Here is a 24,660-nt window from a genome sequence, read left to right on the forward strand (position 1 = left end):
AACACTAGCCCTCCTCCTACCCACACACCCTGACAACACTAGCCCTTCTCCTACCCACACGCTGCCAACACTAGCCCTCCTCCTACCCACACCCTGACAACACTAGCCCTTGTACTCACACCCTGACAACACTAGCCCTTCTCCTACCCACACCCTGACAACACTCAAACTGAGTCAAACAGGATTTCTGAGGAAAAATAAATGTTGCTGGTCATGTTAATCCTGTAACTTCTTACTCATATAATATTAGTAAAATATTCCCAGTTTGGCCATTCCAGACATGTTAGTATGAAAGAAGGCTATGCTGTGTCACTTATTGTGAACTCCATGGCTGTCTACACCCTGCTTCTCAGCTCCCCCAAACCAACATCTCCATTTCTGGGCCCAGCACCAAATACCTGGGACTCATATTTGTGCTGTCTTCACCAGGTCCACTCAGCATTAGCCAGACTAAACATGGAACTGTCTAGAGCAGACCGTAATAGTCCTGATGATGATTACTGTGATGATGAAGAGGAGGTTGGTCATAATGTTGTTAGGTGTTTGCTTGTTTTTCTTCTCCAGCGCAGCTCCTCTGCATTAGAGCAGCTGTATCATTACAGCTAAATGCCTGGATACCAGAAGGGCTTGTTGTGCATCAGTCAGACTTCTGAAAGTGGATTTGTGGGTGCAGAGCGGTGATTTAAAGCTGCAGGCCAAAGCGCAGTCACGGGTGGAGCAGTACTGTGGGGAGGACAGGACAGAGGACAGTGTTAGACCCAGAGAGGGAGGGAGCTGCCTGTTTGTGTGATGAATCCACCACCACTGTCTGTCTGGTCAATGGTGTTTCTTTTGTAGTGTTATTGTTAGCTTAATCCACACTGGCAGGCAGCACTGAGGTCCAGGTAGACCTTGCTCACCTAGGATGAACCTTTAAAACAAACTGAAGATTGTCCATCTTTTTATAGCAAACAAACGTTCACTTGCATTGTGAACCAGATTGAATCTGTGCGGGCTGTCTACTCTGTGCAACACACGTCTATAATGTGTGCAGATTACACTTCACATTGGTACTCACAAAAGTGCAAGCAATTCCAGGGTCTGTCTCACCCCCAGTGATGCAGTAACACGGACATGTGGGAACCAACGGTTGCGAAGCTGCTGTTGTGTGTGTGTGTGTGTGTGTGTGTGTGTGTGTGTGTGTGTGTGTGTGTGTGTGTGTGTGTGTGTGTGTGTGGGTGTGTGTGTGTTTGGTGTGTCGCATGTGCGTGCTGTTGTTTAAGTAACACTGCAGTGGTGACGTCCCAGTGGTCTGTGGTTCAGTCAGTGTTTGGGGTATAATGGTCCTCAGGCTCTCTCTCGCTCTCTCCTCTCTCTGTCAGTCCGCTGGGTACCCAGTAAAGAGCATTGCCCTCCAGGCAGCCTCCTCTCCTCTCAGCATGAAACCCAGACCATCACAAGTGCTCTGCAAACGGAGTGAGCACATGATAGGCTTTTAAAACCGTGACTGAGTATCCAGCCACCCAGAGACACTCCGAGGTCTACCAAAAGTTCAATCTCTCTGTCAGCCTTTAAAAGAAAATCCTTTCCTTTTGAGTATCGTTTTTCTACCCTGGCGCTGCATACATTACCTCCTGTGGACTTTTACCCTGGTTCGGAATGCTCATTATCATAGTGTTAACCACGTACCCTCATTACCCTAATGATGATAGTGACATTTCTCTCCCTCTCTCCCTGTCTTAGAGCACAGCGATGGAGGAAACTGTAATATGGGAACAGCACACAGTGACCCTTCACAGAGTAAGTGTTTTACCTATCTCCGTTTCTCTCTCTCCATTCCTATGTAGCCTTCTCCATCCCTACATCATCATCCCTCTCTCTGTGCCGGGAAGGCCAGCTGCAGGATCAGGAAGTGTGCTGATGGAACACACAATGGGCCCAGCATACAGATGTCAGGAAGCTGCGGTGAGGAAGAGAGAGCTATGTAGCGTCCTCTTCCTGTGTGTTTCTCTTCTCTTCCTGTTGGCAGCCAGCCCCATGACACTCCAAGATCACAGGGAATACTGTATGTTGTGTAGACTACACATGAACTGGTCTATGTGAGTACRTACGGCTGGGAATTGCCAGTGACCTCACGATATGATATTATCGCGATACTTTGGTACAGATACAATATGTATTGCAATTCTCACGATTCTATATGTATTGCGAGTCGATACTGTGATTTGTATTGCAATTCAATGTTCTGAACATATTGCTTACCATATGTCGGCTGCAGAGGGTTGAGAAAGCCATGAGAAAACATGTGATCAATCATGGAAATGAAAGTGTGCAAAAATAACTAAACCAAATAAAATACTATTGCGATAACTGTCAAAAAGATACGATATGTGGTCAAAAATAATATCCGGATATGTAACCGTAGCATTTTTTCCCCCTGCCCATCACTATTAGTACCCTATATAAATATTTGTCTTTTTTTTTTAAATCCATGGATTTCATAATTTTTTWAATTAGAATTAAAGTTCACTGACCATTGTACACTATGTTGCCAATTGCCAATACTTTTTTTTGTCTGGGTCTCAACTTACTGTTGAGAGTTAGAATAGTAAAATACACAAGGTGCAATTTCTACATGTGGTTGTGCATCAGCAGTTTTTCTCTTGTCATGTCACTGTGATGATCGTCCCATATCCCCCATCACTTGAATTAAAGAAATGATGAATAACCACACACTGACGATGATTTACGGTTGATGAGAAGCKCATTTATTTATTGATAATAATGTGGGTTAGAGATGTCCTCTTGATTGTTGCTGGTCACCTGTAAAAGGTGAGAAACGGTGTGTTTAGAGTGAGTTGGGAGCGCCGGCTGTTAGTTCTGCAGGAAAACTCTTGTTGTGCTGCATCTCCCGGTTTGAATATAGGCTGTTTCTGGTCATACATTAAGTGATCAAAAGTACAATGTYATATTGTTTACTAATTAAAATGTGAAGGTAGATCGTCAGAAATGTGTATGATTACCTTGTATTTCCTCGTTTATTGAAGACGGTTCTGTTCATTTCCTGTTCAGAGAATTGAAGGGCAGGTGGGGTGCGTTAGGGCGCATATCCCCAAAGTCTAGTTATTCATTAACCATGGTTTAGGACAGTTATTGAGATATGTGCTGGTATATATTCAAGTATGTTTATGATCTGAAGGACGTTTAGATTGTAATTCATGTCTTTTGAATGTTAATTGATCAGTGTGTGAAATGCCTTGTTTTCATTGGTCAAATGCACTATGGGTAGGGGTATAAGAACCCTGTATTGTCATTGTTTAAGAGACAGGACAGGGAACAGGTCGGCATGCTGCCGGTTACAGGCATATTTGAAGCCTTGATTTTGTTAGTCACTCCCACTCAGATATCAACATGGCATAAGTCATGGCAAAATGTGTACAATTGCATGAAACTTGCTTCAAAGCAGACCCGTTTTCTCTATGCCCCATGGCAAATGTGTAGAATTACACAAAATTCACTTTTAAAAATGTTTTGCCCGCAAGGTGAGGTGGGCCCCCGAACCAAATCTTGCTTAGGGCCCCCTCGGGGGCCTTTTTCAGGAGCTTTGGTCCCAGGAAAACACCGAATTTCTCATTTGGTCCCAGGCTAAAATAGTTTAACAACCCCTTCACTAGAGCATTGGAAAGCAGAACAACTACTGTAACGAGTAGAATCCCGACAGTGGTGAAGGCATAACTCTGGCACCACCCGCTCCCTTTACAACACCATATTATTATCCCACTTACACTGGTATAGGCCTACCACTTAKATTAGTTTACCCCATGATTGCACTGTAGTAAAGCATGTTATAACAGTTTTGGTGTTTACACCTTTCAATGACATACACTCACAGGACTAGACTAGTGAAACCTCAGGTGACGTGTAGACAAATTGTTGACTGGGATTATCTCATTGGCTGTCTGGAGGAGTGCAATGTTTAATAACATAACAACAACCATAGGAGTTGGCTACACGGCACTAACAGATCTGGGACCAGGCTAGAGGCATGCTGTCAATGTGTGGTTGTGCCAGCGAGCGGATCACCACCACGGTTACTATAAGTGTCTCTCCTCTCAATCTCCAGTCCTGAGTGGCGTCCTGGCCTGGCCATCTGTCAGGAGATCAGGAGTCAGGACAGAGTCAGGCTGGCTGTGATAATGGAGGCTACAGTCAGAGGTGACAGACTGACTAGAGAGGAGAGAGACCTGAGAGCAGATCAGATCACTGTGCCAGACACCTCTCGCTCTCTCTCAGGAGACAACCATGGACATAACACACACTAATCCTATTGCTGTATCTAGGCTACATGAAGGGATGGTTTATAGCTTTTGACTGTGCTTAAATAAAATGACTAGAGTTTAGAGTAGCTGTGTTTTTTTCCTATGTATTAAATCTGCTATACTAACTGAACTGAGGAAGTATGTATCCTTCTACTGTGTACAGTATTATGTTCATCAAGTGCATTCAGGCAAAACTCCCAGATGGATGAAATGAAGAAAACATGCACTGTTGTCCCAGACGTCATTTCTCCAACTTCTGTTGTGTGTGTGTGTGTGTGTGATGTGTGTAGGCCCCAGGGTTTGGGTTCGGCATAGCCATCTCAGGGGGCCGGGACAACCCTCACTTCCAGAGTGGTGAGACTTCCATTGTCATCTCCGACGTCCTGAAGGGAGGCCCAGCAGAAGGACTCTTATCGTAAGTGCAGAAAACAATTTCAACTGAGATTTTCTGTGAGCCTGATTTTTAGTTCAGGACTAGGCTTAATCTGTGTCTGGGTAACCAGCCCTATATGTTACCGCTATGGTCCTGATTTGGGAGTGGTCAATGTAGATCCTGACCGTGATTGAGCGTCCTTGTTTCTCTTCTCCTTCCAGGGAAAATGACCGTGTGGTAATGGTCAACGCGGTGTCCATGGACAACGTAGAGCATGCGTACGCAGTGCAGCAGCTTCGGAAGAGTGGAAAGAACGCAAAAATAGTGAGTTGTTGTATTCCTCAGGGGAATGGACAGCAGGCTAACTTTAACGTTATGGTCCTCCGTCCTCAGCAAGTACATTCCTCTTCTATGAATGCCACCCCAGGGATTTAGACACGTTTCTCACTTCATTGAGTTGATAAGAGMTCATTTGAGGTGGTTGAGAATGATTATCTCTTTCTCCCCCCCCCCCCAGACGATCCGAAGAAAACGGAAGGTTCAGATCCCGGTGTCTCGCCCGGGGGACAGGGAGACTATGTCCGAGCACGAGGAAGAGGACACGGATGAAGACGATGGTTGCGAGCAGCACAGCGGGCCCACCAGCGCCTACGGAGCGGCGAGCGGCGGCACGGCCAGCAGGCGGACGAACGACCGCGAGCGTGAACGCAGCAACAGCAGCCGGCGGGAACATAGTGCCTCGCGAGAGAGGAGCATCTCGCCCCGCTCCGGCCGATCCCAAGGGTCCTCTACACCGTCCCGCCCCGCCAAAGTCACCCTTGTCAAGTCCCGCAAGAATGAAGGTGGGCACCGCAATGTCCAGCTTAGGTTTTCAGCATGAATGATTTCTTTCTGGGCTGGCCAAACCCTCCCCTAACCCGTACGATGCTGGGCCAATTGTGCGCCGCCCCATCTCCCTGTCGCGGTCGGCTGCTACAGAGCCTGGACTCGAACCCAGAATCTCTAGTGGCACAGCTAGCACTGCAGTGTAGTACCTTAAGCCACTGCGCCACTCGGGAGGCCCGATTTTCTTTCCTTTGCATTGTCAGTTTGACCCTACAGTTTTAGGTGTGGTATTGCACAGTACTTTGCTAATATTGTTTTGTTGTTGTTGTTTAAAGTAGAGTATGGTCTGCGTTTGGCCAGCCACATCTTTGTGAAGGACATCTCCCCAGAGAGCCTGGCAGCACGGGACGGAAACATCCAGGAGGGAGACGTGGTGCTGAAGGTGAGAACCAGAGACATGATGGGGCTGGTCGTTATAGACGATGACCTGGAGTGGGAATGTCACCGGTTCAAATCCTGGGACGGGCACACAAAGAAACGGACACTGAGCTGAGATGCAGAGCAGAAATATACTAAGCATAACACTTCACATGAGGCAATATTTTGGGCATGCATTCACTAGTAAGCTAGTGTAAATATTGGAAGGTTGCCAGGGCCTCACAAAGAGTTAGAGAGGGGAGGGATGTACAATGTCATACCTTTACACTGACTTCATCAACACAACACGCCGTTTCACTATGACTTCTAGCCACGCTGTTTATATGTTCCCTCTGAGAGAGATGCCTGTAATGGGACGTCAAAGTTCATTAGTATGCTACTGAGTCCTCAAGCAGGGCCAGGCGTTCCATGCATTCCATCACTCTCTTTTGTTCCTGACTAGTCAGTCGCTGATGGGAAAGATTTACCTCATCACAAGAAGGTACACCCTGGACTCTGACTGTTTTAGTCCACTTCACTATGTTCAAAAMAGACTCCTTGTATAGAACTCGAGTCTTCCAAGTGTAGTAACTATGAAAGCGTGTACAAGAAAGAGGGATAACATGTGGTTGTGGGACTTTAGCCTTCCCATATAAACATTTTAAACAAGGGAGTGGTGATTTCATTTTTATGCAATATTATATGATATGGTCAGTCTCACTGCAAGTGACCATACGTAAAGCACTGTGCATGTGGAACATTTGCTAAAACATATCATACATTTTTAAACGTCATTATAGGTCTTGTACTGTATGGCTTTGGTGTATGTGTGCTGTTGCACGAGTCCAAAGTTAAACTGTACAATGATGAGAATGAATCCTTCCTTAAACAGCCTCTTTTTTTCTCCCAGATTAACGGGACAGTGACCGAGAACCTGTCGTTAATAGATGCTAAGAAGCTGATCGAGAGGTCAAAAGGCAAGTTAAAGATGGTGGTGCAGAGAGACGACAGAGCCACGTTGCTCAACATCCCCGATATGGACGACAGCATTCCTTCCTGCAACAACTCCGACCGAGACGGTGAGATGGAGCTCTGTGCGTTCTCTATAGGACGTTAACCTCAATCAATCTCGTGTTTTAACGACCTCATATTGATTAACACCGTTTTGTTTAGCTCACAATATGGCATGGTATTATGAGGGTGCAATATCCCAGAGATATCTGAAAAGGAAAACTTACTACTTAACCCTTTTTCTATTGATTTCTCTTCTTTTTTTCTTTGCTTTTTTCCTTAGTTTACTTGTCATGGTTCAATCGCCATATTAAACACCACTTTGTTCTAACAGACATTTCAGAACTTCATTCATTGACATCAGACCATTCCAGTCGATCCCATGATCGAGCACGGGGCAGCCGATCCCGCTCCCCTACCCGGTCTGAGCCCTCGGACCCCTCCCGACACTCACCACGGCAGATCAGCAATGGCAGGTAAAGAAAACACACACACACACATATATTACACAATCGTCATGGGAAACACAGTTGTCATACATATCACACAGACACGAACAGCGCTGCAACTCATCATGTTAAATGCATCATGTTAAAGCCCATAAGTGGTTAGTTAGTGTTAATCACCAGCACTTCTAGAGGGCTGTGTATAAATCAATTGATAATGAAGACACAGGATGAATAGAACAGAAATGTGTGGCTCTATAAGCCCAGCAGTGCCATAATGACCTGCTGTAGGGGTCAGAGGTCACAGAGCCGAGCCAGAGGAGAGGATATTGATGCTTTTCCACATCGATGTCCCGTCCCCTGCCCCCCTCCCTATAGCTCACCATATAGTCTCCTTATATACAGTGTCCATAATAACTCATCACAACCTAAAGGAAACCTCCAGCCTGGAATGGTCCAGAGCATCAGTCAGTACAATGATAACTATATATTTGATAAACTGCCTAAATATGAACATTTCCCCCTTTTTCCCAGTCATTTGAATGTCTTGTTTCTTTCCTCTGTTGCACAATTTTCTCTTTCCATCTCCTCAGTTGGAGGCTAAAGTAAGTTTGTGTGGAAAGCAGTGGAGAGATGCAGTAACCGGCTTTGACAGACATGTAGTAGTGGCGACTGGCTTGCCTGCATAGCTGCCTGCGTAGCTGACTAAGTAGATAGTCGCTAGACAGAGAAGTAGACCAGTAGATGAGTTGCCTTGACTGAGCGAGGCTTGACAGTTCCTCTCAGATTGGACAGGAGGCTTGGCGCTGTTAGCCGGGCTGACTGTATGTAGTGTGTTGACGCCAGAGGGGCTGGAGGGAGGGATAGAGCTGTGGAAGGAAAGGCTGCTGCTGGTTTGTGATCACACGGCCTGCCTGCCGTATCACAGCAATTAACCAGGATGAGGATGGATTGCCCAGATGGAGCTCGTGTGTCGAGCGGAAAGGCTCTGAGCCCTGGAGGAGAGGGTCTGTAGAAAGAAAGCCCTGGATTCAAAACGAAACACAACTCAAGTCAAGTGTTCTGCTTTCAACTCTACCATGTCCTCTATGCCCTTTCCTGGTGTGGCTACTTCTGCTGCAGAGCACATGTACGGAGGGTCAGATACCTGAAAAGGCCCTACTCATTTCAGATTCTGCAAGCATTGGTTCTGTCCTTTTTGAATCACAGTGAACAGTCCTATTTATTTGACAGAGATTTCACATAGATGTAGCATCCCGTAGCCCCCTGTAGTTGCTGAGCACTCTGTGTTTGTACCTGTCTTTAGCTCCCTCCTCAGTGCTACTGTAGTGTTTTGTAGACATCCTGATATGATGGCGTTAATGCAGATAAGCAGCTGTACCATTGATCTGAAATGGGAAAACTGACAGCCGGTTGGTTGGTACTTCGTAGCGGTACTGGTCTCTCCTCAATGCTCTGGGTCTAAACCCCAAGCCCTGTCAGCCCATATGGAATCAGATGAATGGCAAATCAACAACTCCGTGGAAAACGTAGTACCCACTTGAAGCAGTGGAGAAAATTGTGTAATGGCTTTAAAGTCAATTCATCATCAGAGGCTGGAATGAATGCCTGGCTAGATAGATGCTAGAAATCTGGAGGGACCAATTGTTCGTGATTTACAGCTGCCTGTTTGTCACCAAGCCACTCCAGTAACCAATTGCCGTAAATCAGCCCCAATATAACTGTCAACAATACTGTGGAATAACAATTCTTGTCTCAATGCAGGAACGCAGGGGCCTTCTTACACAGAATACTCCCACTGTAAGTGTCACAAAAAGACCCTGCCAGTAGTTGTTGAGACCATCCTAGAGGTTAGGCTAGTTCTTAGTTTAGTACTACTGATCTACATCGCTCTTTCTGTCTTGTTTTCTTTCCAGAGTTAGCCTTTAGGTTTGGGGATATTGAATTGGTGTTACTTGTTTTCGTATACATACATAATGAGTAACATAATATATGTTGTATTCCTGAGCCTTGAGCACTTTGTTTTAATGTTGGTAGTCTAGTTCTAAGCCATACTCTGTTTGCGCTTTATGAATGTCAGTCAAGAGGGACTAAATGGTGAGTGTCAGCAGGGATTGGTTATAACCAGACCAGTATGCATGCAGTAGTCATCACAGTATGTATTAGCCAGGCAGGAATTTGACACGCTTCCCACAGAGATTTGCCCCAGAATCAGATGGTTCACAGAGTTGAGGTTTTCTCTATAGTTAAATGTTTCTCTTGTCCCTGTGAGAAAACATTCCCTAATATGCAATCAGGTCGTCATTGTAATCAAGACTTGACTAATTTACTTACCTGTATAAATAAAGGTGAAATAAAAAACGTCTTTGTGAGAGTACCTCATTGAACTGTGAAAATGTTAGTTAGCCTCCTGCATTTGGTTTTGTACGGGATTTTCCTCAAATAACAAAATAAAAAATAGCTGTGCAACTGTCCCATTTTAGATGGGTGTTTTGACAGGGGTTTATGGGAATTAAGAAATTAAAGTATCCCTCTTTGCATGATGCAAAACACGTTTTATCACAGCAAGATTATTGTGTTGCGATGTCCATTTATACAGTGTAACCTTAGATTGATGCCACAGGAGGAAATAAGAAACAGATTGCAGATTTGTGCTTTGGTCCTTGTGTACTGTTGTGTTTAGAAAAGGAGAGCAGAGAGAGAAAGGAGGGANGGATATTTTGGAGGCATTTCTGAACATGGCGCCAATGTAAACTGAGATTTTTTGATATAAATATGCACATTATCGAACAAAACATACATGTATTGTGTAACATGATGTCCTATGAGTGTCATCTGATGAAGATCATCAAAGGTTAGTGATTAATTTTATCTCTATTTCTGCTTTTTGTGATTCCTATCTTTGGCTGGGAAAATGGCTGTGTTTTTTTGGACTTGGCGGTGATCTAACATAATCATATGTTGTGTTTTCGCTGTAAAGCATTTTTGAAATCGGACACGATGGGTAGATTAACAAGATGTTTGTCTTTCATTTGCTGTATTGGACTTGTTAATGTGTGAAAGTTACATATTTCAAAATAATATTTTTGAATTTCCCGCGCTGCCTTGTTGTGGGGGGGTTCCGCTAGCGGAACGTGTGTCCTAGAAAGGTTAAGCCCAGCAGTCCCATAATGACCTGCTGTAGGGGTCAGAGGTCACAGCGAGCCAGAGGAGAGGATATTGATGCTTTTCCACATCGATGTCCCGTCCCCTGCACCCCTCCCTATAGCTCCCCATATAGTCTCCCTATATACAGTGTCCATAATAACTCATCAGAACCTGAAGAAACCCCCCACCACCAGCCTGGAATGGGCCAGAGCATCAGTCAGTACAATGTTAACTATATATTTGATAAACTGTCTAAATATTAACATGTGCTTCATTTCTTCCATTTTCCCAGTCAATTGAATGTCTTGTGTTTTCTTTCCTCTGTTGCACATTTTCTCTTTCCATCTCTTCAGTTGGAGGCTAAAGTAAGTTTGCATGGAAAGCAGTGGAGAGATGCAGTAACTGGCTTTGACAGACATGTAGCAGTGGCGACTGGCTTGCCTGCATAGCTGCCTGCGTAGCTGCCTGCGTAGCTAAGTAGATAGTCGCTAGACAGAGAAGTAGACCAGTAGATGAGGTGCCTTTACAGAGCGAGGCTTGACAGTTCCTCTCAGACTGACTATGTAGCGTGTTGACGCCAGAGGGGCTGGAGGGAGGGATAGAGCTGTGGAAGGAAAGGCTGCTGCTGGTTTGTGATCACACGGCCTGCCGTATCACAGCAATTAACCAGGATGGGGATGGATTGCCCAGATGGAGCTCGTGTGTGTGTCTCTCTCTCTCTCTCTGGCGGAAGGTTCTGAGCCCTGGAGGAGAGGCTCTGTAGAAAAGAAAGCCCTGGATTCAAAACGAAACACAACAGAAGTCAAGTGTTCTGCTTCCAAACTTTACCATGTCCTCTCCTGGTGTGGCTATTTCTGCTGCAGAGCACATGTATGGAGGGTCAGATACCTGAAAATGTCCTACTCATTTCAGATTCTGCAAGCATTGGTTCTGTGTGTTCGTTTTGAATCACAGTGAACAGTCCTATTTATTTGACAGAGATCTCACATAGATTTAGCATCCCCTAGTCCCCTGTTGTACCTTGTCTTTAGCTCCCTCCTCAGTGCTGCTGTACTGTAGTGTTTTGTAGACATCCTGATATGATGGCGTTAATGCAGATAAGCAGCTGTACCATTGATCTGAAATGGGAAAATTGTGTAATGGCTTTAAAGTCAATTCGTCATCAGAGGCTGGAATGAATGCCTGGCTAGATAGATGCTAGATATCTGGAGGGACCAATTGTTAGTGATTTACAGCTGCCTGTTTGTCACCAAGCCACTCCAGTAACCAACTGCCGTAAATCAGCCCCAATGTGACTGTCAACAACACTGTGGAATAACAATTCTTGTCTCAATGCAGGAACGCAGGGACATTCTTACACAGAATACTCCCACTGTAAGTGTCACAATGTCACACAAAAAAACCTGCCAGTTGTTGTTGAGACCATCCTAGAGTTTAGGTTAGTACTTATATGTAGCTCAATAAACTTGTTTTCTTTCCAGAGTTAGCCTTTAGGTTTGGGGATATTGAATTGGTGTTACTAGTCTTTGTGTACGTACACAATGAGTAACATAATACATGTTGTATTCCTGAACCTTGTGCTTTGTATTGATGAGCCTTGAGCACTTGGTTTGAATGTTGCTAGTCTAGTTCGAAGCCATACTCTGTTTGCACTTTATGAATGTCAGGCAAGAGGGACTAAATGGTGAGTGTCAGCAGGGATTGGCTATAACCAGACCAGTATGCATGCAGGACTCATCACAGTATGTATTAGCTATGTAGGATGCCAGGCAGGAATTTGACACACTTCCCACAGAGATTTGCCCCAGAATCAGACGGTTCACATAGTTGAGGTTTTCTCTATAGTTAAATGTTTCTCTTGTCCCTGTGAGAAAACATTCCCTAATATGCCATCAGGTCGTCATTGTAACCAAGACTTGACTAGTTTACTTACCTGTATAAATAAAGGTGAAAGAAAAAAGTATTTGTGAGAGTACCTCATTGAACTGTGAAGTAGTGTTAGTTAGCCTCCTGCATTTAGTTTTGTAAGGGATTTTCCTCAAATAACAAAATAAAGCTGTGCAACAGTCCCATTATAGACGGTTGTTACGACAGTGGTCTGTGGGAATTACAAAATAAAAGTATCCCTCTTTCCATGATGCAAAACACATTTTATCACAACAAGATTATTGGGTTGAGATGTCCATGTATACAGTGTAACCTTAGATTGACACCACAGGAGGAAATAAGAAACAGATTGCAGATTTGTGCTTTGGTCCTTGTGTACTGTTGTGTTTAGAAAAGGAGAGCAGAGAGAGAAAGGAGGGAGGGAGGCAAGGTAAAAGGACAGCACTASGTAGGAATTTATGTTTAGTTGATGTGTTGCCTCTTAACGCCATTCCGCCCAGGGCAGGGAGGGAGGGCACGGGAGATTTAGGACGGGGACAAGGGCTGCTGCCAGGACCGGCCAATAGGCCCTCTCTGACTGACGGACGGACGGACAAATAGACAGACAGACAGGCGATTACAGCTTTGTTGAAATTCATCCCTTGCAGCGCAGACTGCTCTGCATGTACTGCATCCCTTTTTAATATCTCTTTATTTCTACAGTCCCCAATGCACTCTGAACTATAAACACATTATCAGGAGTTTCACTGTTGAATAATTGCAATTTGTCACTTGTAGTTTTCATTCAAAGTATGAAATAGATATGGATTATAAAAAGGTAGTCTCCATTTTTTTTTCAATATGAGGAGAAAATGAAGTCGATGTGTTGTGAATTACACAGTAAAATCTTAAATGTCACTGACTCAACTAAAAAAGAAGCATTTTGCATCTAGGAAATGTGTGTATATTTTTCCCRCATTTGTTTCCCCATTTTTGATGGAGTGTTTTCATTTGTTCTCACAAAGACAGGAAATTGAATGTTAGAAAGGCAAGGGTCCCCATTTCACTTTTCAAGCTAATATTTTGTGGTTTGCTGCTGTTTTGAMTCTGATTTTGTCTTTGGGAAGTGAGTGCATGTTATCCTGTTAAAGTCCTTTTTTGAGGGAGGGAGAGTGTTGGGTGTAAGATGGTGGCACAGTCAGGCTGTAGTGTAGCTTACCGCTACGTTCCTCCCGTGTAAAAAGCTGCTGGATGCTGGCTGGAGTGCTGTGCCAGCTTCGGGGTCATGTGACCAGGCTGAAATTCGAACCCATTGTTCTAAGAAGCAGCCGAATAGAGCTGCAGAGACGGAGCACGGCATTCACACATCTGAATCTGAACACTCAGTGCCTGGCTGTGGTGAGCTGGAGCTGGGACTGGCTCTGGCAGGTATACAGTACTACTGCTGTGGTTTGGTTAGAAGGTTGAGAAGGGAAATGGAATGAATCATTTGTAATGCACACAGCTCTCAATCAAAACATTTAAATAAAAAAATGTCTGCTTCGGTATGACCGAGTAGTGTTTCTGGTCTCTGTGTGGTTGTCAGTGATACTGTAGGGTTGAGAGGACAGTCTGTAGACCACACAGCTGAAAGCACCTGGAGTCTGCTCTGCTGCTGATGCAGAGGTGAAACCGAGGCCAGCAGAGACTAGGTCTGACCCTATAAACGTGTAGTTCAAATAGTTTGAGTCGAAGACGGCCGTCCTCCMTTTTAACTGCTTACTGTTTTGGCCGTTCTTTACTGTTCCTAGTGCCTTATCACTCATTCCACGCTGTGATGTCAGTAACACGACGCTCTCATAACAACACACACAGATCACACACTCCGTCACTGTAGCTGCGTCCCTGGGATAAAACAACAGGACCTTCTCCAAGCAGCCTGTGTAGGAAGCTCTCTGTGGAGAGGGTGCAGAGGGCGTGCCACATTGTTTTGTCTCCTATATTTAAAAAMAATAATAATCATCCATCCACCTTTCTATTCTCTCTTCATAATTGCTACCATTCTTCATCTCACAGGGTAGGCCTACAAAGGAAATAATGAACAAACCCAAAATAAATAATCAACTGTTTCTTTTTCTAGCCACAGAAGTCGAGATGAGGAGAGGATTTCCAAGCCCGGGGTGATGTCGACTCCTGTTAAAGGTTCCCAGGAGGCCCTAATCCAGGCCATCAGCGACCAGCCACTGGCCAGGGAGGACAAACTGCCCCCGCTGCCAGGTCAGTCAGGGCCCCTGCTGCCTCCACAGCTGCCTCCACAGCTGCCTCCACCTGTCTAACTGCCTGAACCAAAACAGGCCTTGACACTCCTCTGTACTGTGCCTATCCCTCTCTGCTTCCCCCTCTCCTCCGCCCTGGATTGGAATGCACTCTGTACTCCTTGTCCCACATATCAGAAAAGCCCAGTTCATAGTACTCTAGTCCATTCCTCTAGTGCAGCCTTTCTTAAAGTATGGGTCGCGACCCAAAGTGGGTCACGGACATGTTAATGGTGGGTTGTGACATGTCAGAGTAAAAACACTATATATATATATAGATAGATTATATATATTATTTTTTTTATTTATATATATATTTTTTTTAATGAACACTGAGCTTACTGTTGAGAGTTAGAATAGTATAATTCACAAGGTGCAATTTCAAAATTTGGTTGTGCATCAGCAGTTTTTCTCTTGTTATGTCAGTTACTGACAGTCACTCAATTAGCCATGTCAGTTACTGACAGTCACTCAATTAGCCATGTCAGCTACCAATTGTTTTTATTGCTAAGTTAGTCTAGCCAGCTGTCTACAGTAAACTTGTAATCATGAACCAGAGGCTGCTGGGAGGAGCTATAAGAGGATGGGCTCATTGATATGGCTGGAATGGAATAAATGGAACAGTATCAAACATATGGAAACCACATGTTTGACACCATTCCAGACATTACAATGAGTCATCCCTCCTATAGTTCCTCCCACCAGCCTCCACTGTCATAAACGAATACCGACCAAACACACAGGGCACGTGACCAGGGGCCCTGACCTCCAGGAGGCCCCCATTTGATTTTGTTAGTCACTCTCACTCAAATATATTAACATGGCATAAGTAATGGCAAAATATATAGAATTGCATGAAAATAGCTTTAAAACTACAAAGATTTCTCTACACCCCATGTCAAAAATGTGTAGATTTGCAGGAAATTCAATTTAAAACTAAAAAATTTCTCTCCAACATGAAGAGGGTGGCCACTAAAATACACTAAATGACCAAAAGTATGTGGACACCTGCTCATCGAACATCTCATTGCAAAATCATGGGCATTAATATGGAGTTGGTCCCCCCTTTGCTGCTGTAACAGCCTACACTCTACTGGGAAGGCTTTCCACTAGATGTTGAAACATTGCTGCGGGGACTTGATTCCATTCAGCCACAAAAGCATTAGTGAGGTCGGGCACTGATGTTGGGCGATTAGGCCTGGCTCGCAGTCGGCGTTCCAATTCATCCTAAAGGTGTTCGATGGGGTTAAGGTCAGGGCTCTGTGCAGGCCAGTCAAGTCTTCCCACACCGATCTTAACAAACCATTTCTGTATGGACCTCGCTTTGTGCACTGGGGCATTGTCATGCTGAAATAGGAAAGGGCCTTCCCCAAACTGTTGCCACAAATTTGAAACCACAGAATCGTCTAGAATATCATGGTATACTGTAGCGTTAATATTTCCCATCACTGGAACTATGGGACCTAGCACGAACCATGAAAAACAGCCCCAGACTATTATTCCTCCTCCACCAAACTTTACAGTCGGCACTATGCATTGAGGCATTTAGTGTTTTCCTGGCATCCGCCAAACCCAGATTTGTCCTTAGGACTGGCAGATGGAGACGTGTGATTCATCACTCCAGAGAACGTGTTTTCACTGCTCCAGAGTCCAATGGCGGCGAGCTTTTCACCACTCCAGCGGACGCTTGGCATTGCGCTTGGTGATCTTAGGCTTGTGTGTGGCTGCTCGGCCATGGAAACCCATTTCATAAAGCTCCCGTCAAACCGTTCTTGTGCTGACTTTGCTACCAGAGGCAGTTTGGAACTCAGTAGTGCGTGTTGCAACCAAGGACAGACGTTTTTTACGTGCTTCAGCACTCAGCGGTCCCGTTTTGTGAGCTTTTGTGGCCTACCACTTCGCGGCCGACCACTTCGCGGCCGAGCCGTTGTTGCTCCTAGATGTTTCCACTTCACAATAACAGCACTTAAAGGTGGCATCCTATGACTGTGCCACATTGAAAATCACTGAGCTCTTCAGTAAGGCCATTCTACTGCCAATGGGGGCCCCTCAAACCAAATCTAGCTTAGGGCCCCCAAATGGGGTCATGTTTTCATGTGCTTGGGTCCCAGGAAAACAGAGTTTCTCATGAAGCCCTGCTCTAGTGTTACGTAATGTTGACCTATTCCCGTAGCTATTTAACCATAACTCAGATAGTCATCTCTACATTCACATTCCAGGTCAGTGTGTTCACATGTGTGTGTGATCATACTATCAGTATGTGACTGAAGTGTGTGTGTGTGTTGGTCCTGTAGAACCAAAGCCAGTGTATGCCCAGCCTGGCCAGCCTGATGTGGACCTGCCAGTCAGCCCCTCTGACGCCCCAGTGCCCAGCGCTGGTCATGATGACAGCATCCTCAGGTAACCCTCAGTCCTGTTAAAGCCATGTTATTATTACCATTTATGTCAGTACCATGTTATTTGCTGATTTGTAATCGCTCCATGTAGAACAGTAGTGTCTAGACATATGTTTGTGTATGATGCCCACTCCCCATGCAGGCCGAGTATGAAGCTGGTGAAGTTTAGGAAGGGGGAGAGTGTCGGCCTGAGGCTGGCCGGAGGGAATGACGTGGGCATCTTTGTAGCCGGAGTCCTGGAGGACAGCCCAGCTGCCAAGGAAGGTCTGGAGGAAGGAGACCAGATTCTCAGGGTAAGAAGTCCATCTCATACAGTAGTACCTGCTTTACACGTTTTATTATTATTAGCTGTTGGGTATGTTTCATCACTTTATGATTGTCACATTTTTGTCAACAAGGCTATTGTAAAGTTTTCTCTTTGGAAACTGCGAAGGATATGTGGTTTGTTCTTTTCCACAAAAGATAGTGTTGAAGGGTATGTTCTGTTCTGTACTAGCTGGAGAACATCTGCTGTCGTTCTGGTAACGTTCTCATCGCTGCCCACGCTTAGTTGGAAACACTTTGTGAAACTATGTGACCCACTAGCCGGTGGATCAACAATGACCTCTACTGTGTTGTCGCTGGTCATAGTGATGTGAGATAGAAAATGGTGATTACGGTGAATCAGTCTGAGGTCATCGCCTGGCTCTTCTCRTCTCTGTCTTTCCTTTGTTTACTCTGAACCACACAATAGAGGTCGTRGTTGTTGTTCTCAGGCCCTGTCTGAAGTATTGTTGATGGAAGTCCCCTCTGATATCAGAGTTGGATTCATTTAATCATGTTTATCACTAGCCACACATTTTAACGAAACACACCATGCTTTGTGTTCCTCCCACACCACAGTATGGGTCAAGGTGGTATGTGGGGAGGACTAACTCCTCCTCTTTGCTAGACTCCTTCCCTGCTGTACAAACACATCTCTAGGCTCTGTGCTATTCCCTATGAGTGGGCTTCCAGGATTGTGTCCCAAATGGCACCCTATTCACTATATAGTGCACTACTTTTGACCTCTTCACTATGTAGGGAAAAGTAGTACACTATAGATAATAGGGTGCCGTTTCAGACACAGCCCAGGATGTTGTTTTCCACCCCTGGGCAGGGAGCCTGTGAGTGTTTCCTGGCCTTCACAGTGTGACTAGTTGAGATAAAGACTTGAAGTTTCCTTTCTGAGGAGGATAAAGGTTGTTCTCTATGATTCAACCCCATGTGTTCCTGGTTCAAACGCTGGCTCTGCAGCAGGGTAAATAAACGTGATATTGTGCTGGGGACTGCAGGGGTTGAGGTGGGGAAGTAGACTGGCCTGAACCCTGGAGCGCTGAAAGTCTCTGTTCTTCTCTCTCCCTCCTCTCTGTAGGTAAACAARGTAGACTTTGCTAACATCATCCGAGAGGAGGCTGTGCTGTTCCTCCTAGACCTTCCRAGGGGTGAAGAGGTCACCATTCTGGCCCAGAAGAAGAAGGATGGTGAGTAACATGGGGAAAACAGATGTTAGATAAATGAACGTTACTATCTTGACAGGGTCAGAGAGTGTAAAGGTTTGAGTTTGCACAGAAACACACATTTTAAGTTTACCTGGTTACATGTGAACTGTACACACACTTTCAATTGTATACCTGAACATTTATCCCTACCTAATTTTTTCTTCTACCAGTTTACCGTCGGATAGTGGAGTCGGATGTGGGCGACTCGTTCTACATCCGAACCCACTTTGAGTATGAGAAGGAGTCTCCGTATGGCCTGAGCTTCAACAAGGGAGAGGTGTTCCGTGTAGTGGACACCCTCTACAACGGCAAGCTGGGCTCCTGGCTCGCCATACGCATTGGCAAGAACCACCAGGAGGTGGAGAGAGGCATCATCCCCAACAAGAACAGGTAGAATACCGGAGAGAGACATCATCCCCAACAAGAACAGGTAGAATACAGTAGAGACATCATCCCCAACAAGAACAGGTAGAATACCGGAGAGAGACATCATCCCCAACAATAACAGGTAGAATACCGGAGAGAGACATCATCCCCAACAAGAACAGGTAGAATATAGTAGAGAGACATCATCCCCAACAAGAACAGTTAGAGTAGAGTTACAGTCGAGTTCAGCAGAGCCTACTCTGTGGAGAGGAGAGGGTAAGGTAGCTAGAGGGGGGAGGGGGGTCGACGGCATTAGTCAAATAAGACACCAGCAGCCTTGCTGTCGGTGTAGAGATGGTAAACAACAACACAAGATGATGAACTGGGCTGTGTAAAGTAGGCCACATTAACATCACCCCTAGTCTCAATTACACGGGTGACAACTGTTCTAGTGAGAAGGCATTTGCACTATGAGTCCTGTGAGGGTAGGAGACTATCTATTCGTAATGAAACAGCAGACTGACAGAGTCCCTGTTGGAGTCTAGGTCTGGCCTGACCTACAGCCCCTGGCTATGTTTAGAGAGAGAGAGATTCCACACCATGGGGCATACAGGGGAACCTCACAGTGCTCCCAACATACCAGAGTGACACCAATATTTGTCACATGCATACACCAACGTAACCATTATACGCGGTGCACCGTGGCTACTCAGCCACGTTGTGTCCCTGGCCATGCCTGTATCCTCTTCAGTCAAATGTTTACTGAATTCTAGGTTATATTAAGGTATAGAAGTATTTCAGACTAGAATAGAGGTGGCCTCCCGAGTGGTGCAGTGGTCTAAGGCACTGCATCGCAGTACTAGCTGTGCTGCTAGAGATCCTGGTTTGAGTCCATATACGTGTCCCATCGCGCTCTAGCGACACCTGTGGCGGGCCGGGTGCAGTGCACGCTGACACGGTCGCCAGGTGTACGGTGTTTCCTCCGACACATTGGTGCGGCTGACTTCCGGGTTAAGTGGGCAGTGTGTCAAGAAGCAGTGCTGCTTGGCGGGGGTCGTGTTTCGGAGGACTCTCGACCTTCGCCTCTCCCGAGTCCGTACGGGAGTTGCAGCGATGGGACAAGACTGTAACTAGCTATTGGATACCATGAAATTGGGGAGAAAATAAATAAATAAGAATAGACGTAAGTTGTATAGAATAACAGGGCTGTAAATGAGACATTGGATAACTGGACGAATTAAAAATAAACTGAGGCCATGTTGGCAGTTTCCATTGAAATCCAATCATTGAATCCATTTCCTGTTGCCTGACACCACTCTATTCCCCCTCCCACAGGGCAGAGCAGTTGTCCAGTGTGCAGTACACCCTCCCCAAAACGCCAGGGGGCGACAGGGCTGACTTCTGGAGGTTCCGTGGTCTGCGGACCTCCAAGAGGAACCTGAGGAAGAGCAGAGAGGACCTGTCTGCCCAGCCGGTCCAGACCAAGTTCCCTGCCTATGAGAGGGTGGTGCTGAGAGAGGGTAGGTGATCTCCAGAGCAGGGTCCATGGATACGTCACAATACCTAAACTAGCTTACCACTGAGAATACATTCTAGAAGTGTGGAAATTGGAATGCAGCCATGTGTTTGCCTACAAATTCGGCCTTGAGAGGTGTTGATACTGTCAAATATGATGTTTTGTATCTTCTGTTATCCAGCTGGGTTCCTGAGGCCTGTGGTGATATTTGGGTCCATCGCAGACGTGGCAAGAGAGAAGCTGGCCAGAGAGGAGCCTGACTTGTTTGAGCTTGCCAGTGAGTAGCCTTTAGCTATCCATTAGTAGCCGTCTCACTGTCTGTCTCAGCCGTGTCTCACACACACACACACACACCACACACACACCACACACACACACACACACACACACACACACACACACACACACAGCTGGAGTAACACAGTACTTAGAGCAGCTCTGTGTTAGAGACAAGAGGGCGCCGTCATCTGCCTACTCAGGTCCATTTGAGGGAATAGCTAACATCTTTAGCATGTAGTGTTATTCTAACACCCTCGACATTATTGAATTTCAATTTTCCTAAGTGCACTACTCCAAAATCCACATATAAAGTGATTCCAGCCCTGGAAGTATTTTGCGTAACCTATATCTCTGTAAACCTTGTATTTTCTTTTCAGAAACACAGCAACATGAAGGAGTGGAAAGTATGTCATGAAGTGCATCAACTTGTTTGTATCAGTGCTAATTCATGCTAGTTAGTTAGGTGGTAGCCTACCCTCTGTACCGTAGATGTGTTTTCTGTAGTTGGTAATGTATGGCCTGATTCAGCCTGTAGGGAGGTTGTGGAATGACTGAATATAGCTAGTTATAGAGCATGTACCCATGGCACAGTCAATATCCTATAGATAATAAGCTGCATACATAACCGTACTAGTCTTCATTATTAATTCCCAAGCTCCTAATGTCTGTGTGTGGATTACACCATAATCTGTACTTAAAATTTCAACTTTTATATTTGATTGGAGACAATGCCTTATGACATTGGTGTGTTTATGACTGAAATTGTAAGGGCTAGTGATGTTAGCACTCTGCAATCTAGAATGCTGGTTTAGAATGCAGGGTTGAGTGGTGAAAGATCCTGTGATAATAGTGTTGAGATCTGAGTAGTGAAACTGCACCCTGGCCTCTCGAAGGGTCATTACCTTATGGTGACAGATAAGGCCAGGCTAGCCATGTTTAAATAATTAACCTTTTTAGAACATCCCTGCTTAACTTAATTTGAATCATGAATCTATTTGAAATGATTCCCTATCTTCTTGTATGTGCATTATCCCACTTCAATGCTTTTCACACATGTAACACATTTCCTGCATTACGGATTATACTGTACTGTAATGTCTGTAGTTGCACGTGCACATTCATAATGACACTACCTATATTTTATGTTTTAAAATGTGCTTAAGGCATATTGCATGCATTAGGGTGAAGGTAATGAGCCAAGATGTATAGTGAGCTCTGCAGTAATATGACACGGTAACATTGTCCCTTCTCCCCCTCTGCAGAGAGTGAGCCCAAAGACGCAGGAAAAGACCAGCGCAGCTCCGGGATCATTCGCCTCCACACCATTAAACAGATCATTGACCGGGTGAGTGAGACTACTTAATACACGGATACGCATTCACACACACACGCATGCACTCACAGACAGATCCCCTCTTAAAGCGCATATAGTACACACACATCCATAGGTAGACTCATCCATGGCTCACTACTGCTCTCTGGTGTTCATGGAATTATGAATGTTTTTATTTGAACAATATATGAACAATATAGTCTAAAACAGCAGTCTGAGCAAACCTTTTAGTGTTAGTATTTAGAACAAATATGAATGATTTATTTATGGGGGGTGTCCTTAGGACCGGCATGCTGTGCTGGACATCACCCCTAACGCTGTGGACCGTCTGAACTACGCCCAGTGGTACCCCATCGTGGTGTTCCTCAACCCGGACAGCAAGCAGGGCGTCAAGACCATGAGAACCAGGCTGTGCCCCGAGTCCAGGAAGTCAGCCAGGAAACTCTATGAGAGAGCCCTCAAACTGAGGAAGAACAACCACCACCTCTTCACCAGTGAGTTTCTATGGGAGGGAGGGGAAGAGAGAAATGGTGAGTGGAAGGTAGGGGGAAAAAATTTTCTCAGAGGGAGATGGAGTTGTCAGGAGTGAGAGACGCTAGGGCTGTGTGCTGTACTGTAGTGTGGACCAGGGGCGCAACTTTGGTTTTAATCCAGTCGGATTAACACTCCAAACAGCCTACCCGACCGCTCGGAGGCGTCCGCATGGTCCTAAAGCACACCGTTGCCTCGGTTTGTATCGCAATCCAATGATAAAACTGGGGCGGACAAAAATGCAATTTCAGAATTTGGGGTGGGGGGGGACATGTTCCCCGTCCCCAGTGAAAGTTATGCCCCTGATGCGGACTATCAGCCGGTGGCACAGTACAGTTAGTGTCTTAGCTAGGTGCTGTTCTCTCCGTCCCCTCCTCCTCATGCAGGCAGGGCTGCTCAGGGCCCCGAACTAACCTCCCACAGGACCCCAGCCGTCATTACCCATTCCCTGCACGGCTCTGCCCCGTATGAAATGGGAGGCGTTTCTTAATTTTTTTTACCGTCTGCTGGCAATAAAGAGGGAGACCCCAGGAGAGCAGAGAGCACAGACAGCCTCTCCTTTCCCATCCATGTTGAGTTACTCCCTTATTCCACATGGGTCTGTAGATGAAGCACTGCCTGGTATTTTTAGAACAAGCCTAGAGAGAGAGAACAACAGAGAAGTGTCACCTGTGGTATTTGTATAAGGTCAAGCAGATTGACACCTGCCAGGCAGCGCTATAGACATTGAGTGTTGTTGGACTCATGACAGCTCATAGTTACAACAGTGGCAACAACCGGGGCTGAGCCAAGACGAGACGAACAGCTTTGGGATGATACAAGCAGTCATACTAGAAATAAGCTTTTTCCCTCATGTATAGTAATAATGAATCATCAATATCTGAATCAATGATAGTTAGACATATCAATTACTTACTAGTTCAGGGACCGGTTTTCCCAAAGCATCTTAAGGTTAAGTTCATCGTTAGAACCTTCGTAGGAGCATCGTTAAATCGCCCGAGCTGTTTCCCCCAAACCATCATTAATGTTGCACTTGAAAACACTCGTAATCTAACGCCTGCCACAGACCACTCGTAGAACAGCTAAGTGCGTTGCTTTTTTTTGCCCTCCCACGTCACTTTATACACAGAAGATCTTCGATAAACATAGAATCACATGCTTTATCCGTCTCTCTGTGACCACAGATAACTTAAGAACAAAGTTGACTACAAATACAAAAGTTGCCAATGTCTTTGCAATTGATACAAACAAGTGACGTATAAAAAGATGATTCCAATGAAAATCAAGATGACTGCATTAAAATATTAACAGTAGGCTATAGGCCTATTTCAATCATATTGAAATACATTTCATGTTCAATCAATTGAGTTCTGTTTTGCTACTTGTAGGGTACTGTTTGTAATTTGTCTCATATACACTAAGTATACCAAACAAATATACCAAACAAATATCTCTCTAGTCTCGGAGCTAATCCGTCGTCAGTATTTTGACATAATTAGAATGGTGTGATTTTAATGGAGAAAGCTGATCCTAGATCAGCACTTCCTTTCTTTTGATCCTATCAGTATCGACACATGCTCCAACGGCACGATAAGTGACCATTCTCTCTGCGTGGAGTTTTCAACGTTCTATTGCTATCGGGAAACCGCGCTCTGATGTGTTAATCGTGATGGTTATTCATGAGGTTGTGAGAACAGATTTTCACAGTGATTATGAGAATTGTGTTATCGGTTGTCTGTGTTCATTTGAGTGGTGCTTTGTCTCTGCTTCTTCTCTCTATCCTTCCCAAGCCACCATTAACATGAATAATATGAATGACGGGTGGTACGGTGCCCTGAAGGAGACCATTCAACAGCAGCAGAACCAGCTGGTGTGGGTTTCAGAGGGAAAGGTAGGATACTCAGCGCCGAGACTAATATCATCAAACACTTAACAACACATTTCATTTGAATGAAAATGTTGTATTCAAAATTAATGTCAGACAATTTTAATATACAATGTATTTTGTGCATTAATACGTTTTTCTTTGCCATTAATTTCTC

General features: G+C 45.1%; 1 protein-coding gene across 8 annotated transcripts in view; it reads left to right on the forward strand.

Annotated features, from left to right (window-relative positions):
- The window catches only part of LOC111974518 (tight junction protein ZO-1), a 162,475-nt gene that overhangs the window by 100,384 nt on the left and 37,431 nt on the right, over positions 1–24,660 (forward strand). For 3 of the 8 annotated variants that reach the window (XM_070447291.1, XM_070447290.1, XM_070447297.1), the window contains 18 exons: positions 1,723–1,779; positions 4,589–4,713; positions 4,893–4,995; positions 5,189–5,513; positions 5,832–5,938; positions 6,824–6,992; positions 7,259–7,400; positions 14,503–14,639; positions 16,972–17,077; positions 17,216–17,366; positions 18,467–18,575; positions 18,764–18,983; positions 20,295–20,479; positions 20,657–20,752; positions 21,132–21,158; positions 22,017–22,099; positions 22,371–22,581; positions 24,409–24,509. In XM_070447291.1, coding sequence (XP_070303392.1) covers positions 1,723–1,779; positions 4,589–4,713; positions 4,893–4,995; positions 5,189–5,513; positions 5,832–5,938; positions 6,824–6,992; positions 7,259–7,400; positions 14,503–14,639; positions 16,972–17,077; positions 17,216–17,366; positions 18,467–18,575; positions 18,764–18,983; positions 20,295–20,479; positions 20,657–20,752; positions 21,132–21,158; positions 22,017–22,099; positions 22,371–22,581; positions 24,409–24,509 — 2,454 coding nt within the window. The remainder of the gene's footprint in view (positions 1–1,722; positions 1,780–4,588; positions 4,714–4,892; positions 4,996–5,188; positions 5,514–5,831; positions 5,939–6,823; positions 6,993–7,258; positions 7,401–14,502; positions 14,640–16,971; positions 17,078–17,215; positions 17,367–18,466; positions 18,576–18,763; positions 18,984–20,294; positions 20,480–20,656; positions 20,753–21,131; positions 21,159–22,016; positions 22,100–22,370; positions 22,582–24,408; positions 24,510–24,660) is intronic. The other 5 variants (XM_070447292.1, XM_070447295.1, XM_070447293.1 and 2 more) reach the window with 3 other exon arrangements.

Source organism: Salvelinus sp. IW2-2015, linkage group LG15, assembly GCF_002910315.2.
Source record: "Salvelinus sp. IW2-2015 linkage group LG15, ASM291031v2, whole genome shotgun sequence".
Classification (NCBI taxonomy): domain Eukaryota; kingdom Metazoa; phylum Chordata; class Actinopteri; order Salmoniformes; family Salmonidae; genus Salvelinus; species Salvelinus sp. IW2-2015.